At 41.6% G+C, this 16,816-nt stretch overlaps 1 protein-coding gene across 16 annotated transcripts in view; it reads right to left on the bottom strand.

The window, feature by feature from the left end:
- Nucleotides 1-16,816, bottom strand: part of SVIL (supervillin) — a 147,690-nt gene that overhangs the window by 19,069 nt on the left and 111,805 nt on the right. For 13 of the 16 annotated variants that reach the window (XM_075082544.1, XM_075082536.1, XM_075082534.1 and 10 more), the window contains 5 exons: nt 14,129-14,206; nt 13,479-13,547; nt 3,184-3,334; nt 395-484; nt 226-312 (listed from right to left, as the gene is read on the bottom strand). In XM_075082544.1, coding sequence (XP_074938645.1) covers nt 226-312; nt 395-484; nt 3,184-3,334; nt 13,479-13,547; nt 14,129-14,206 — 475 coding nt within the window. The remainder of the gene's footprint in view (nt 1-225; nt 313-394; nt 485-3,183; nt 3,335-13,478; nt 13,548-14,128; nt 14,207-16,816) is intronic. The other 3 variants (XM_075082545.1, XM_075082537.1, XM_075082542.1) reach the window with 2 other exon arrangements.

The raw sequence follows: 16,816 nt of genomic DNA on the forward strand, positions 1-16,816 counted from the left end.
TTTTAGCATTTGTGATTTATTCTATTGTACATTTGTAATATAATAGCATAAGGCTTTTTTGTTAAAATTTAGCAAAGACTGAAGCACAAAAACAAACTGTGTAAGTGCAGTCTGAAAAAAGAAATATTCAGTATCTGTTACCAAATACTTTAACTAAGAGGTACTTCAAGCAATATACTGAAGTTGGAGAGTGGATACATTGCCACCTTTGGTAACTCTACCAACCTTTGTTATTCAGTCTTCCCAAGAACGACTCCAACTTGTCAAGCTTCATATCTGATTCCAATTGCATATCAGGCCTGGCTTCAATTTCTAACCAAACAAGAAAGTAAAACTTGTTAATTGACAGGAAGTAAAAAAGCCTGAACATATTTCAACCATTTTGATTCCTTACCTTCCAAGGGCTTTGTAACTGGAGTGGTAGACTTCTGCCGGTTACTGAAAGGTGATGCTACTGGTGTTAGTGCACTTGGAGAAGCCAGGCCTGCGTAAGAACACAGAACAGGAAATGCAGACCTGGGTCAGCCCATGTTTCCAACAATGATGACAGGGGAAGCTATTTAGACAGAGCAGGCAAGCCTGGCCACTTCCGCCAGTCCCTCATACTTCCCCAGCCTCCACAACTGTTGTATTAGGGATGGCAGAGTATGCCGCCCTGCCTGTTCCTTAAATGAACAGGAGCCTCAGGAACTGTGCCATTCACAAGAACAAAGCTTTGTTCCCAAGTGTCTGTAAGCAAGCTATCACAAGATACATGCTTTCTCTTGAATACAGTCATTTTGCTTGTTTTCAAGGTAGCAGCAATTCACTTGGTCTACTACTTGGACTCTAGTTCTACCACAAGCCACATTTTAAAAACATGCAACTGTTTTGAACAAAAAGATATGGTTAGCAGGGAAACTACCAAGATCTTGCTTGGCACCTTCACCACCACCCTCTCACCCCCCTTTTTTAATCCCATCTCTATTAATACACATCGCAAGATGCATCTGACCTGTGAATGCTGTCCCTGATTAAGCAGTAATTCTTGGGCCCTGCTGTGTTTTTACGAACATGTGGAATTGGAAGTAGAAATGGAAGTCAGAGTCCCTACCATATCAAGTACTAATCCCTCCTTTTGTTGTACTCTCCTCTCTCCTTTTCAGTAACTATCATGAATACATTCTGGACTCAGTGGATAAAACAAGATGATTTTTTTGTTCTATATTTTGTTTTCACGTGAATCTATGTTGCTCCAGTAAGAGAATTGGCAGTATATAGGTTTCATGTTTTTTATTAGGTAAAAAAGCGTACTAGCAAAGAATTGCATCTACTACTTCTTGTTGCCTAGACTTCCAGTAAACATGGAAACTGACATTTAAACTTCCCTCTAATATCTATTTTCCACTTAGCCACAGTTTATTAATTACTGAGCCACATAATTTAAGCCTTTAGTTATTTTTATCAGATTAAACTGATGCTGTGCTTGGAGAATATATACTAACCACGTTTCCAATATCTTTATTGCAGCTCCTCATGAGTCATAACTGTCAAACACCAAGACAGATTTAGAGTGTAATCAAGCAGCTTTTCCACAAAAACATTTTTCCCCTGTTACCTAAGAGACTCAGAACTCCCGCAGGTTTTAAGTCAACTGGTAAAGCCTTCATCAAGATGTACTTGAGAGGACACAGCTCTTAAGCAGCATTCCCAGGACTTAATCCACAAGACCACATTGATAACTGCTTCAGGTGTTAGTAAAGGATCACCTTCCAGTTAGGACTGAAAAAATTTCAGCCATAAGAAGCAATTAAAATACAGCATCTGTGCACATGCATATAACAAGGATGTAATTTTGCATTGCTTTCTCATCATCTCTTAAATTAAAAACTCATCATGATAATTTATTCTTTTAGGCAACAAAAATAGCACACATCTGAATAAAATCCGACTTGGGCTACTTTTATTGATGCCACTGTCACTGGATTATCTTGCTTCTCCAAAAGAATGATCACAGCACCTAAAGAGATCCTTTCAAGGTATTTTTCTTTTCCCATTAAGAAAAGCAAATTCTATCACCTTCTATTCCTTTTCAAAGACCAATCTATTTGGGGGGGGGGGGGGGGGGGGGGGGGGGGCGGAAAATCTCAGAAAGCAGTCTGTGGACAACTGAACACTTTTTCTTGGCGACCCTCCAAAATAGGTTAGCCTTTAAACACTGACTACTGGCATTTCTAGTAGCAAACCAATGTAAGCAGCAGCTAAAATATATTACTAATAGATGTAATTCCTAATACCATGTATCTGTTTATCTGCCAACAGAATGTGCCTTGAATTACAAATGGAGTTACTCCCTCTTGCAATACTACCCTCACCACACAATGGTGGGGTTTTTTTGGTGGTTGTCATTGAACTCAAGGTTCATAGTCGTTGTGTTTAATAACCAAGTTCTTGCAACAAAACAAAATTTAGTATTTATTAACCACAAGAGATCAGTTTAGGTGCCTTCTTCCCAGAGGTATCATCTTCCCAGGCACATTGCATGAACAGCTGTATTTCTGCCAAGTACAGCCTTCACAGGCTCCTGTCCACTTCAGAAGAATGGCTGCATCTGGAAACAGTGACTGAATTCAAGAGATCCCAAAAAAGTCAGTGTTGCTCCCTTGTCATTTCTGCTCCCTGGTTCTATGCAGAAATCTGTTCAGTGGTTCCTTCAGCCAAAGACAATGCTTCAAGTTGTTGTCCAAAACAGCATCCATAAAAATAACACCTGTTTGCTAAGTATTCCCAGTGATCCTAGGAGCAGGGGAAGTGCCAGAAATAGCAACGACTAGTTTTCGCAACTTTTCTCTAGACAGTGCACCTGCCTTTTCAAAGGAAGAATAAATAAGAATAATCCAGCTGTGCCCTCTGAGTTGTATTAGAAAGAAAAATTAAACATATGACTGTTCAAGTGATTGGCTACCACCAGACAGAGCCCAGTAGTAACTCAATGGCAGTGCAACAGGGCAAAACAATATGGATCAATATCAACAGCCACAAGAAGCTAGAGTGAACGGCCTCGTGACATGATATTCGGTTGAAGACAAACAGTCCTCCCCTTGCTAAACATGGATACTGTTTCTGCATAGCTTTAGCTTGACTTTATTTTGACTAGACAAATATGCAGTGGCTTATTTATATTAGAATCATTTCATCACTGACCTTTTTTTACCATTCGGCCAGCTACAGTGAACTGTGTGGAGTCATTGGCGGCTCCTTTACCCTTGGACTTCCAGGCTTCTTCTCGAGCTGTAATCAGGTGTTTCCTTTCTTCAATGGTCATCTGACTCTCCTGGTTATCTGCCATTCTCTGCTTTTTTAGGGGAAAAGAGAAAGAGATGTTTAAAAAAATAGATAAACTGACCATGATATAGCAAAGGACCGGCTGAACATTTTGACTGCTAGCTATAGAGGGAATAGAACAGGAGAAAAAGCTACAAGGACAGTCACAGACACAGCTTAGTGACCCTGACCCTGAGAAGCTTCCCTGTCTTGCTGCCCCATTATACGGTGAAGGTAAGGTTTTGGTCTATGCTCTTTGACCTTTTCTTGAAACTACCAGCCAAGGCAAACAGCATCCCTCTAAGCAAACCAAACCAAACCATTTACTCTGCATATGATGTAATTTTCTGGACCTTGTTCTTTTGAAGCATGACTTGCTAACACTAGTGAGATCGCTAAAGTGACTTTCAGCGGATGTTTTCAAGTGTGCAAATCTGCAGGTGGCACAGGGAATAACAGTGAAGGAGTGTAACTTGTGTTTGTGATTTCTGAATCACTCTTTTACAGTAATTCAGTTCTCCAGGCAGAATTAGCAGCCTTCTCTCTCCAGAGGCTGCTCACTCTAGCTCCTATGTCAGTTTGCTCTACTGAGTTTTTTTCCAATGACTGTGATAGTCTTTTTTTTTTTTTTTTTTAGGTCACCCTCAGCTTTCCTTGCTTGCTTTAGAGGGTAGCAGCCAACAGCTTGAGTGATTAGAAGCAGCTAGGAGCACTAAGTATCTTAGTGACCTCCTAACACAAAGGATTGATGATGGTACATTAAATAGGAAAGAAACTGAATTTACGTACTCTGCTGCAGGTAGGTCAGGCCAAAGAAATATTGCTTCAATGCACTTATCTTAAGAAAGTAGCAACTTTTCATGGATTATACTGCACAGAAATCAAGTATGAAAGTATTTTTAATGCATAGGACTGTCAGCTCTAGAATTACTTCCAAGTTGTGAGCCATTTAGTATTTTTCTTCAGAACCTAGCTGCTAGAATTGAAAAAACACATGAAAATCTAAAGTTTTATCATAGCTCTAGCTCATACAAACAGAGAGGGGAAATGAAAAAGGACCCAAAAACTTGTGAACATAAACACTCTTCTCCATTTCAGCATACAAGGAAGAGCTATAAACCCAGATATTCTTATTTATTTCTTTTCTTAAAATCAAACAGACTAAATAAATCAGTCACTCTATACAAAAACTCTTGTGACTGCAGAGGACACACTGAAATAAGAGTTTTCATAGTTTTCAGCATTTACCAGAACAATATCCATCAGCCAGAAGAGTAAAGGCAAGCCAAGAGGTGGCTTGTACAAGGACTAGGACATGAGAGCCCTCCAGTCCTTCCTCTGGTTCCATGTACCTCTGCGTCCTTCTGCAGTAACGCTTGCTCTCGATTTATTAGGAAAGATAGCTGGGCAGCCAGACACTGTGACTGCAAGTCATGATAATTTTTTTAAACTCTGATTTTTCCTTAGAACTCTGTAACATTAAACAGAAATAACAAGATGCAAGTCTATTCAATATTGCTTCCTCTTCTGTAAAAGCATCTGAATGCTTTAAATAAGAACACTGGAAGTAACCTCTGTGCACTTGCCCCAGTCTCAACCCCTTCCAATGTCTGAAGCACAGGCACCTCTAGGATGAACAGTTGGTAGAAAAAAAAATCCCCATGGCAACATACTAAAGGAGATCTTGGCAGGAAATTAATTTATACCTAGTGAAACCACAAGTGAAATTTCATACACAAAACAAATACTTTTAACTTAGTGAGGATGCTGACTTTGATGACATTACAAGGGGAAGTGAGGGAGAGGCAGGAACAAGTAGCATCATATGGATTCTTTCATATGTATTATTTATATTTTTTTTAAGTGACAGGGGGTTCAATTTTAAATTTTGTCTCCAGCAAGTATCTGAAGCTCCAGAGTCTGCAGAGCTACTGGAAACTATGAAGATACAGACCTGGAATGCATATGTATTAATCACTACACATGTAAATTGTAAGAAAGGTCACGAGTAATTCTGGAGCCTTGTCAAAGGGCAAAAGAGAGTAAGTAGCTGTCTAACAGTAGAAACAAACTTTTTTTTTTTTCTTTTCCCCAAATGGAAGATTTCAATCTGCTGCAATGGACAAAACAGCCTTGGAGTTCCTAAATAAAAAATAGATCAGACTGGATGTGTATGTTACAAAACTCAGAGCAATTCCATATTGGATCTCTTCCTAATGCATGAAGACTCCCACCTTCCTCTATTAATAAACAAATTAACTAAAAAAAAAAAAACAACTAACAAACCACAAAGATAAGCTGAATAGACACCAAGCAACCCCTAACCCATTTAATTTGCTGTAACAGTCCTGGTGAAAAACAGAAGTATATATGATGCTTAGACGAACTAATTTTCTATAGTTGGAAAACTAACTAATATGACCCAACACAATGCCAAAAGAAATCTCAGAACAATTACACTTGGTAATTGGGTGTAGTTTAGAAAGCCTTCACAATTGTCAAGTGACAGCAATTAAGGGGGGATGAGCTGGTCAGAGCACATTCTGGTTGGGAGAAAATATGGCAAGAAAGGTAAAACTCAACAAGCTTTTAAATGTAAATTTTATTTCCAAGTAAAAAGAAAAAATTAAGATACGAAAAGAATAAAGCTCAAATTTGTAGTTGTGACATTTTGATAAAGTGAGCTGAAGACCCCAATAAAAAGCCAAAACAAGAGTTATTTTAGTGTATCAGGAATAAATAAAAGCTTAGGAAGACAACAGCTCCGATGCTATTTTCCCATTAAACAAAAAAGGCCGTAACATTCAATGAAGTATCCTAATTTGTCATGAAAAATGCATCCATATGTTCACTGACATCTTTTGTTTCAGACAAATGATAGATTCCTAAAATGAAGTAAAAGAGAAGAAGGATCAGATGAATTGGCATCCAACATGAAATAACTGGAATAGGAGATGTCCCAAACACAAGGAGTGATTTTTAAAAACGCCTTTGAAAATGGGAAAGTGTATAGGACTGATAAAAGCTCAGAGGGGGACAATATTTAGAAGTAAAAGAACTAAAGCATGTAGGTACAGGCTACACAAGCTGTGTGTTGTTCCACACACTCATGGGAAGACTGCTGTAAGACAATCAAGCACAGGCGCGTAATTAATGCCATTCCACATGGCATTATGGAAAACAGGTTTAATCAAAATTGTAAGTTTGATGAGATCAAGTATGATTAAATATGTTAACACAGTTACCTCTGATTTCTTTAATATATTTTTGACTTAATCACAGGTGACATTCTGAGGGTTTTTTGAGCAATATAAATATATCAGTGCAGTGCACAGGCTGCAAACTAGTTAAATGAGTGAAAAACTATTTCTAAACAGAAAAGAGCCATGCAGTGATCTGATTCATCCCAACTTTGATAAAAATGTTTTCATGCATGTGGAAAAAAGATACAGTTCTGCTGAGAAGACCCTTGGGATGACACCAACATACAGAAACGTGATGAAGATAAAGACGACAATCACATAGATGGGTTAAAAAAGGTTATCAGGAAAATCTGGTACATGAGGCTTCCAAAAGAAACATTATTTGAAAATGGAAACAAGCAAAAATCAGCCAACTAGGAAGCCAGAAAAAGATGAGAAAAATTTCAATGGAACAGTTATTCTGAACAGATAATCTGTACTGCAACAGCTCATGCATTTCTAGCCCCTGCACTTCTATCTAGGATGCTGACAATTTTGAAAGGTTTCAGGAAAGGGTTAAAATATTTTTTCAAGATTTGAAAAGATCTACCTTGTATTAAATGAGATTAATATTTATTTTTACTGAAGAGAGGATTAAGAGTTAAAGTTTTATCCAGCAAGAGTAATTACACATGAAAAATGACCTAATATTGCAGTGAGTTTTCTGTATCTTGACAGTTTTAGAAAAATACACACTCTTTATTCTAAAGATCTCAAAAGGAGTTATAGACTCAACGCCAGAACAGTTAAGAAACAGGGATTACTTTTCTCCCACTGCTTTGCTAGGTTGGATGATGATACTGGTCTTTTCTAGCACTGCAACACATTTCTCGAGGGTATGCACAGGCACTCTACTGCTTTTGCAGTGTCAGTTCACACTAAGGAAGGGCCTACATCCAGGCAATGATCCATTTTGTACCCTACAATTTTCCAGTCCAAGAAGCATCCCCTTTAGGTCACAAGAACACAACTAAGAGTGGTCTGTTAGCATCCTGGTTTGTTGTTTGGGGTTTTGTTTTGGTTTGGTTTTTGATGCAAGAAATAAGAGTATTAATGGTTTTCTATGTTGAAAATCAAGACTGCCCTTACCTGGGGGAGACCAAACAAAGAATGAACATTTTTTTAAAAAATGTATCTTTCAAATGGGGAATCCATTTAAAACCAATGTTACATAAAAGAAGCCAAAAAGTATCTATTTGCTTTTTAACACAAGTAACTTCTCTGGTTTAGGCTCCTAGAACAAACAAACAAAAAAGCACAAGAAGACTCCAACAAGTATAGAAAAGCTTCTGCACTGTTTTCCTCTACAACTTTGTATGGGTCTTGTTATAAGGAGAAGACTCAGAAACTCAAATGCAAATGCAGATCTTCCTGTTGAAAAGTTGTTTCAGCAAAATAAAACATACTCAACTCCTGTTTGGTGCAAACAAAATGATTAATTGTGCCAGAAAAAAACCCAAACAAATCTGTATGCAGCTTAGAATCATAGCATCATTAAGGTTGGAAAAGACCCTTAAGATCATCGAGTCCAACCACTAACCTATCACTGCCAAGTCCACCACTAAACCATATCCTCAAGCACCACATCTACCCTTCTTTTAAATACCTCCAGGGATGGAGACTCAACCACCTCCCTGGGCAGCCGGTTCCAATGTTTGACAACCCTTTCAGTGAAGTTTTTCCTAATATCCAACCTAAACTTCCCCTGGAGCAGCTTGAGGCCATTTCCTCTCTTCCTGCTGCTTGTTACTTGGGAGAAGAGACCGACCCCCGCCTTGCTACAACCTCCTTTCAGGTAGTTGTAGAGAGCGATAAGGTCTCCCCTCAGCCTCCTCTTCTCCAGACTAAACAACCCCAATTCCTTCAGCTGCTCCTCATAAAACTTGCTCTCCAGACCCTTCACCAGCTTTGTTGCCCTTCTTTGCACATGCTCCAGCACCTCTATGTCCTTCTTGTAGTGAGGGGCCCAAAACTGAACACAGTACTTGAGGTGCGGCCTCACCAGTGCTGAGTGCAGGGACACGATCACTGCCCTGCTCATGCCGGTCACACTATTCCTGATACAAGCCAGGATGCTGTTGGCCTTCTTGCCGACCTGAGCACACTGCTGGCTCATGTTCAGCCGGCTGTCAACCAACACCCCCAGGTCCTTTTCCTCCAGGCAGCTCTCCAGCCACTCCCCCCCAAGCCTGTAGCGTTGAATGGGGTTGTTGTGACCCAAGTGCAGGATCCAGCACTTGGCCTTGTTGAATCTCATACTGTTGGCTCCGACCCAATGATCCAGCCTGTCCAGGTCCCTCTGTAGGGCCTTCCTGCCCTCCAGCAGATCGACACTTCCACCCAGCTTGGTGTCATCTGCAAACTTACTGAGGCTGCACTCAATCCCCTCATCCAGATCATCAATGAAGATATTGAACAGGACCGGCCCCAACACTGAGCCCTGGGGAACACCACTCCTGACTGGCCGTCAACTGGATTTGACTCCATTCACCACCACTCTCTGGGCTTGGCCATCCCACCAGTTTTTAACCCAGCGCAGAGCGCACTTGTCCAAGCCATGAGCAGCCAGCTTCTCCAGGGGAATGCTGTGGGAGACAGTGTCAAAGTCCTTACTAAAGTCCAAGTAGACAACGTCCACAGCCTTCCCCTTATCCACTAAGCGGGTCACCTTATCATAGAAGGAGACCAGGTTAGTGAGGCAGGACCACCCTTTCATAAACCCATGCTGGCTAAGCCCGATCCCCTGGTTGTCCCACATGTGCTGCATAATGGCATTCGAGATGACCTGCTCCATGACCTTTCCCGGCACCGAGGTCAGGCTGACAGGCCTGTAGTTCCCCAGATCCTCCTTCCGACCCTTCTTGTAGAGGGGCGTCACATTTGACAGTTTCCAGTCATCTGGGACCTCCCCGGTTGACCAGGACTCCTGATAAATGATGGAGGGTGGCTTGGTGAGCTCCTCTGCCCGCTCCCTCAGTACCCTCGGGTGGATCCCATCCGGCCCCATGGACTTGTGAACAACCAGGTGAAGGAGCAGGTTGGTGACTGCCACCTCTTCAAAAACTGGGACTTCATTCTGCATACTATCTCCGTTTCCCAGCACAGGGGCCTGACAACCCTGAGGATGACCAGTCTGACTATTAATGCTTTCTTTGCCTCAGTCTTTAAGTACCTCAGCCTCCTCCTCTTCTTTGTGGCAAGGTTACCTTCCACATCCAACAAAGGAGTGAGATTCTCCCTGGCCTTTCTTTTCTCACTGATGTATTTATAAAAACATTTTTTATCATCTTTAACAGTGGCAGCCAGTTTAAGTGCCAGCTGGGCCTTCGCCTTCCTAATCTTTTCCCTGCATAACCTCACAACATCCTTGTAGTCCTCATGAGTCACCTGCTCCTTCTTCCAAAGGCGGTAAGCTCTCCTTTTTTTCTTCAGTTCCATCCAAAGCTCACTATTCAGCCAAGCCGGTCTTCTCCCCCGCCTGCTCAACTTACGGCACATGGAGATGGCCTGCTCCTGCGCCTTTGAGACTTCCTTCTTTAATAACATCCAGCCTTCCTGGACTCCTTTGCCCTTCAGGACTGCCTCCCGAGGGACTCTGTTAACCAGACTCCTTAACAATCCAAAATCTGCCCTTCTGAAGTTCAGGATAGTGGTTTTGCTGAACGTCTTCCTTGCTTCTCCAAGAATCGAGAACTCTATCATGTCATGGTCGCTGAGCCCAAGACAGCCTCCAACCACCACATCACCCACGAGGCCTTCTCTGTTCGTAAACAGCAGGTCCAGCAGGCACCTCCCCTGGTTGGCTCGCTTACCAGCTGCGTCAGGAAGTTATCTCCCACACACTCCAGGAACCTCCAAGACTGCTTTCTCTCTGCTGTGTTTTATTTCCAGCAGATATATGGTAAGTCGAAGTCTCCCACAAGAACAAGGGCTAGAGATTGTGAGACTTCAGCCAACTGCTTGTAGAGTACTTCATCTGTCTCCTCATCCTGGTTGGGTACTCTATAACAGACTCCCACCAGTATGTCTGCCTTATTGGCCTTCCCCCTGATCCTTACCCATAAGCACTCAACCTTATCATTACCGTTGTTGAGTTCTAGACAGTCAAAACACTCTCTAACATACAAGGCTACTCCTCCACCTCTCCTTCCTTGCCTGTCCCTCCTAAAGAGCTTATAGCCATCCATTGCAGCACTCCAGCTGTGTGAGTCATCCCACCATGTTTCCGTGATGGCAACCACATCATAGTCTCCCAGTTTTCCAGCTCCTCCTGTTTACTGCCCATGCTGCGTGCATTGGTATAAATGCACTTCAGTTGATCTATGGATCTCATCTCCAACACAGGCATGCCACCCTTAGGCTCATCCCTAGCAAGCCTGGTTTTATCCCCTTCCCCCTTCGTATGTAGTTTAAAGCGCTCTCAATGAGGCCTGCTAACTCCTGAGCCAGAATCCATTTCCCTCTCTGCGACAGGTGAACCCCATCTGTCTCCAGCAGGCCTGGTGCCATGTAAACTGCCCCATGATTCAAAAAACCAAAATTCCACTGCTGGCACCAGCCTGAGCCATGTGTTAATGAGATGGGACTTCCTGTTCCTTTCTGTATGTCTCCTGGCTACCAATGGGATGGAGGAGAACACTACCTGCGCTCCTGATCCTTCAAGTAAACGCCCCAGTTCACTAAAGTCCCTTTTGATTGTCTTTGCACCTCTCTCAGCTACCTCATCACTGCTGACCTGAACAGCCACTAGCGGATAACAATGGGATCGTTTTACTAGCCTAGGGAGCCTCCTGGTAATGTCTCTTATCCTTGCCCCAGGGACGCAGCACACTTCCCTATGGGATGGGTCCAGTCAGCATATCAGGCCCTCTGTTCCCCTCAGAAGGCAGACGCCTACGACAATTACCCTTCTTTTTTTCTTACCAGTGGCTGTTGTAATGCATGGGGCTGACTGGTTCCCTCTAGTCAACTCCTGGGGTGGACCACTGTTTGTATCTTCGTCCTCCTGGCCCTCGGGTTCCAGAGCCTCATACCTATCATGTAAGGGCACCTGGGGGGGCAAAGTTGGCCAGGAGAGGATTCGCCTACTGCACCGAGCAGGGATCTGCATCCATCTTCCATCTCTTGGGTCCCCTCCCTCTGCCTGGTGGCACAAGGGCAGGGGAGCCACTCCTTCTCTTGATGCTTCTGTCTGGTGCACTCATCTCAGGGATGGTAGGGAGTGGCTCCACCAGTCAGTCTATCTCCCTCTTGCATTCCCTGATACTCCTCAGTCTTGCAACAACAACTTTTAGCTCTGCCAGCATGCTGAGCAGATCCTCCACCTGCTCACACCTCACGCAGGTCCTGTCTCGGGAGCCCTCCATGACTGGAGCAAGGCTCTGGCACTCCCTGCAGCCAGAGACCTGAGTGGCTGCATGTTTTAGTGGAAGTTCTGACTGCGTCGCCACACGCCTTCTGGCAATAGCTCTTCTCTGAGCAGAGACCATGGCTAAGCCTTTTCCGGGAGAGGGTAGACCGCGAAGAGAGCTTGCCAGCTGCCTAATTCGCCCTGCCTGCGCAAACTGCTGTGCAAACCCTGTCCGCCCATCCTGTTCGTCGCTCGCGCTCCCTAGGGGCCTGTTTAAATCTCCCGCCATTGCCCCAGCAGCACCCAAGCTCCGTCTGCCTCGTTCGTGAGAGCAGCCGGTTGGTTTTGGCGCGAGGACCCCACTGGGCTCTTTATCAGGTTCCCTGGCACATGAAACCCCCTTTTCTACCCCAATCTAGCGCCCAGTTGCAGGACTTACCGCTGCTGCCGCTGCGCACCTTGCTAGCTTGACACTAATGCTAGAAGGAAGTAGCTTTCTAAGAAGGCAGGATGTAGTTTACCACAGTCAATGAAAAGATGAACACTTTTTGGGGGCTCCCCTTTTAAGATATATGGGATGTGAAGGACCCCCTCTCACTGCTGGAGGGATGTTACCTTAGGTTAGACTATATATTTATCTCCTAGATACATAGAGCTGGTGAACTCTGTCACAACAACATGAATTGGTTATCTGAAGTCAACAGTAATAAAGCTATATTAGATCCAGAGCTTACAAAGAAGAGGTAACAAACACATTTCAAATTACTAGCCCAAAATTTAATTTTTAATTAAAAAAATTCAGAGTAAAAGATCATCCTCAAAGCCAGCTATGAAAGTGAGTGTGGATATGGTAAATGGCAGTAGTCAAAATTTTTATCGTAGCTCTAGTAGCCTCTGCCATAATCATAATCCTCTGTTCTAGCAGTGGATATCTGCCCCTTGGATTCACTGCCACTACACATGCTGGTCAGAATGCTCCCCGATGTGACACAGTGTATTTTGTGTGGGAATGAAGAACCTAATGGATTCCTTGTAGTGGCTGTAGTACTACAACCACAGATCTGAGCTGGGAGGCAAGGGACAAGGAGGAGCAATAAAGTAGAATTAGATTTGCATAGATTTGTTGAGACCTTCCAGTGAACTTTCCTTGTTTTCTTGTGTTTTGATTCAGCTGGTTTCTTTGCCTGCCTCTGCATTTGTGTTTTTTTACCTCTGATCATGTGAAACTGGTACTGTTCACTCAGATCAAGAGCCAGTATTCTACTTCTGTTCAAAGACAACTTTGTTATGTAGCTTTAGCTGAAGAAAGTTTGTATTTCTCATTATCTATTAATTTTCCTAAGTAAGTTCTTCAAATTGTTTATGATAGAATTGCAGAGGAATGGAATTAATTTTGAGGAACACTTCACAGGAAGCTTCTCTAACATTTACTGGAACAGCAGCAGAACTCTGTTCCCAAGTAAACACAAAGTTAACTCTGTTGCCAGAAGTTGCTTTGCGAATGTGCATCTTAGATCTGAATGTAATTTTCTGTCTTACTCCTCCCTCCAATAATTAAATAGGAAATTTATACAGCATTTCACCTTCCATCTCCAAGGATGACGTTCCTCAGAAATCAGAGAGCTTGATTGTTTCAAACTAGTACTACAGACCTTAAAGGAAGAGAAAGAGAAGCAGGAAGATGGGGTAGTCAGAGAATAGAAGCAGGATACACCAAGGCAAAAATCCTTTAGACAGGGACTAGGGAAAAACACTATAAGAAAGTCACCTCTGAATAAAAGCACATTTTTACAGTCATTAACTTAGATGATTTTGTGTCTTACATTGTATATGTGCATTATTTGCAGAGAAGTCAGGGTACACAGCATTTTATTCTAAAGTAAATGCTGTGCAGTTATATATTGCTCCTTTTATATATATCCTTTTTAACAACTTGGAAGTTTTCAGTGTTATAACGAACACAATAATGTCTCCTTTATTTACTTTCTCACCTATATAGTCTAACAGATACAGAATTTTTAGAAAAGCAACCATAAGAGAAACACTATCAGAATGCATACTGAAGAATATACACACAGCACATTGTCATAATACTATGTTTCTTTAAAGCAGCAATTACTAGGCTGGTTAATCAGTTAAGAGGATTATTACTTTCCTATGTAAAAAAAAAAAAATGTCAAAATGTGCTTACTTGAAATTCTTGAGCATTTAAATTGTGCAGACTTTTGCTCACCTGATTAATAGGTACAAAAGGATGAAATTTATGGAGAGCAGGTAAAACGGGAGAGTAAGTAGAAGCATATACAGGTTCCTATGACAAGGACAGAAGCAAAGCAAAGGAATTAGAAAAGAACCAGTCTATCAGAAATGGAGATGGGGGAGATAACTCATCTTCCCCTAATTTCCTAAAATGAAGTAAACCTGAATCTTTTAATATTCTAGAAATGTTTTCCCTATTGGAAAGCCAGAGATCAAAAATGTTGTTATAATACAGCAGCATGTTTACCAAAGCCATTTCATGCAGGAATTCAACAAGTTAGTAACAATACCACTACAACTCAACACAGAATGAAACAGCACAGCCAGAAGATACACTTTTCATATGCTGGTAATTTTTTATGTCTGTTTTCATGCACCATTAAATTGATGAACCACATCAACCACATTGTGAATAATTCTGCTGCAAATTTAGTCAGGCCCTGCTAAATAACAAGCCGTCTATTTCCTGGATGAAAGCAAAGAATGCTTACTAAAACTGGAATACTCAAAAGCCATCTGGAAGGAATTGCTAAGCCCATACCACTCAGCAAAGGTGAGTTCACCATTCTAAACAAAGTCTACAAATAACCCCTGCCTCAGAGCTGGGCTTACCCAAAGCTGATTAGACACGGCTTTATCATCTATAATTCTTCTTCCTTTCTGTAGGTTAAAGCAAATGTGGAACATCGCAGAGAATATGGGCACATGCAGCTCGTCAGAGTGGCTCAAAATGAAGCCTAATCATTAGAGTTTCAGCTTTGATTAGAACTGGATACGAGCACTTGGTGGATGACATATAAGAAATGGATAAAACTATTACCACAGCAAGAGACTAATATTTTGCCTAAAGGTCACTTTTTAAGAGCTTATCCCCTTTCAGATTTTTACACACTTCATCTCCCAGTAATACTGAATTGTCTGTTCAGCCTTAGCCTTTAGCACTGGTGCTGAGCTGCAATTTGAACTTGCTGTAAGAATTGAGTGCATTTCACATGTCATTCACTGTTTTAATGTGACTGCAATGCAGCTGGTAATCACATTAATCAGGGACTCTCTTAAAAATGGCTGACTATGAAATAGGAATTTTCATTCCCATAGATCTTGCTATTTTGATACTAAGGAAAGATTTTAAAGTCAGTTAATTTTTCTACCCAAGAAAAAAACCCAATGAACTGAAAGTCTTCAATCCAGCCTAATATGATGAACACAAATATACTAAATCCAAAGAATTTTTCCCAAATAAAAGGGATTTTTTTCCAGTAAGACATTCCTCAGTATACTGTTGTTCCCCTGATGTTAGAACTATTCTTTGAGTTGTCCAAGTATCTTTTACTGTACATATAAATTATTTAAGCAGTCTCACAGCTTCCAACAAATTTTCCTCCTATGTGCAGCAATCATCAAAACAGATGCTGGACCTCCAAGTAAATCTCAACTTCCACCCTCATCTGTATCTCCTTGAGTTAATTCCTGAGTCCCTTTTCTCCCCATTTGAGGTTGCTCTGTCAGCTTTTCCATGAATTTTATGGGTTTTCTACAGTTTAGCCTACATATAAATGACTATAACATATTTGGAGAACTATCTCACCTTGCAGACAACTGTGCAGAATCATTTTGACTGAAGCAATCAAACACCATTATTTAACGTAACTATTTTATTAAAAGCATGACTCTTTCAACTTCTGTTGTTTATAAGAAATCTAAATGTACTCTAACAACTTCTATTTTATACAGCTATCCTTCAATAATCAAATCTCCAGAGCAAGCTAGATAACCTCTTAAGAGAGACACAGACACAAAAGAAAACCTAAAAAGGTGCCTGACTACATTAACAGGAGTGACATACTGCAACTAAAACCTTCAGGCATTATTTTGAACCAGAAGGACATGACAGAAGTTTACACACTCTTGCTGCCATGTCTGGAAATTGTATTTTAAACTAGCTCAAAACACAGTAATCAATACAATTCCTGCATTTTTATTGCAATCCAGCAATAGAAAGAACTAAGATTCTTAAATACATCGTAGTTTCAAAGCTCTTCTACAAATAGAGACTTCAGGTGGCACACTGCTTCATGGCCCTCAAACGATAATAGCCCTCACACTGATTAGTTATTGATAATAGCATTCCCAAATTGAAGGGCAGCTGACACGATGTGTTTTAAGCAGTGTGGTCAACTTAGTGAAGCTTTACATTATCTATCATGTATAACATAATAAATCAGCATCACAAATATCAGTACAGTTCAGGGAGTTGTGTATCTAATAAGTAACATTTTTTCTTATACATCCAAGACTTCACCCACTGGCAGACATGCAAATCCTTTGATTTGGGCTCTAAATAGCCAAGAGCTACCATGAACCAACGGAGTGGGTGACCGAGTGTCACAGAAACTCCCACTGTTAGCATTGTCACTTCAAAGCTTGTACCCTTCAAGCACTTCATGCTCGCTTACTTGCTTTAAAAGCTTAACTTGTGCTATGCTGAGTGAAGTTGCTGCACATGGTAACACAGCAGGGAGGATACGGGTGCTGGAGCAAGAAGGGAGAACAAAGGTTTTGTCTCTGCCTAAACCTTGGCAGCTGCTTAAAGCTTTTTCTCAACCCCATTGTTTTTAGCTGAAGTACATGTGTTATCTGATCTCAACAGTTGTCATTTTGG

Source organism: Phalacrocorax aristotelis, chromosome 2 (assembly GCF_949628215.1).
Source record: "Phalacrocorax aristotelis chromosome 2, bGulAri2.1, whole genome shotgun sequence".
Lineage (NCBI taxonomy): Eukaryota > Metazoa > Chordata > Aves > Suliformes > Phalacrocoracidae > Phalacrocorax > Phalacrocorax aristotelis.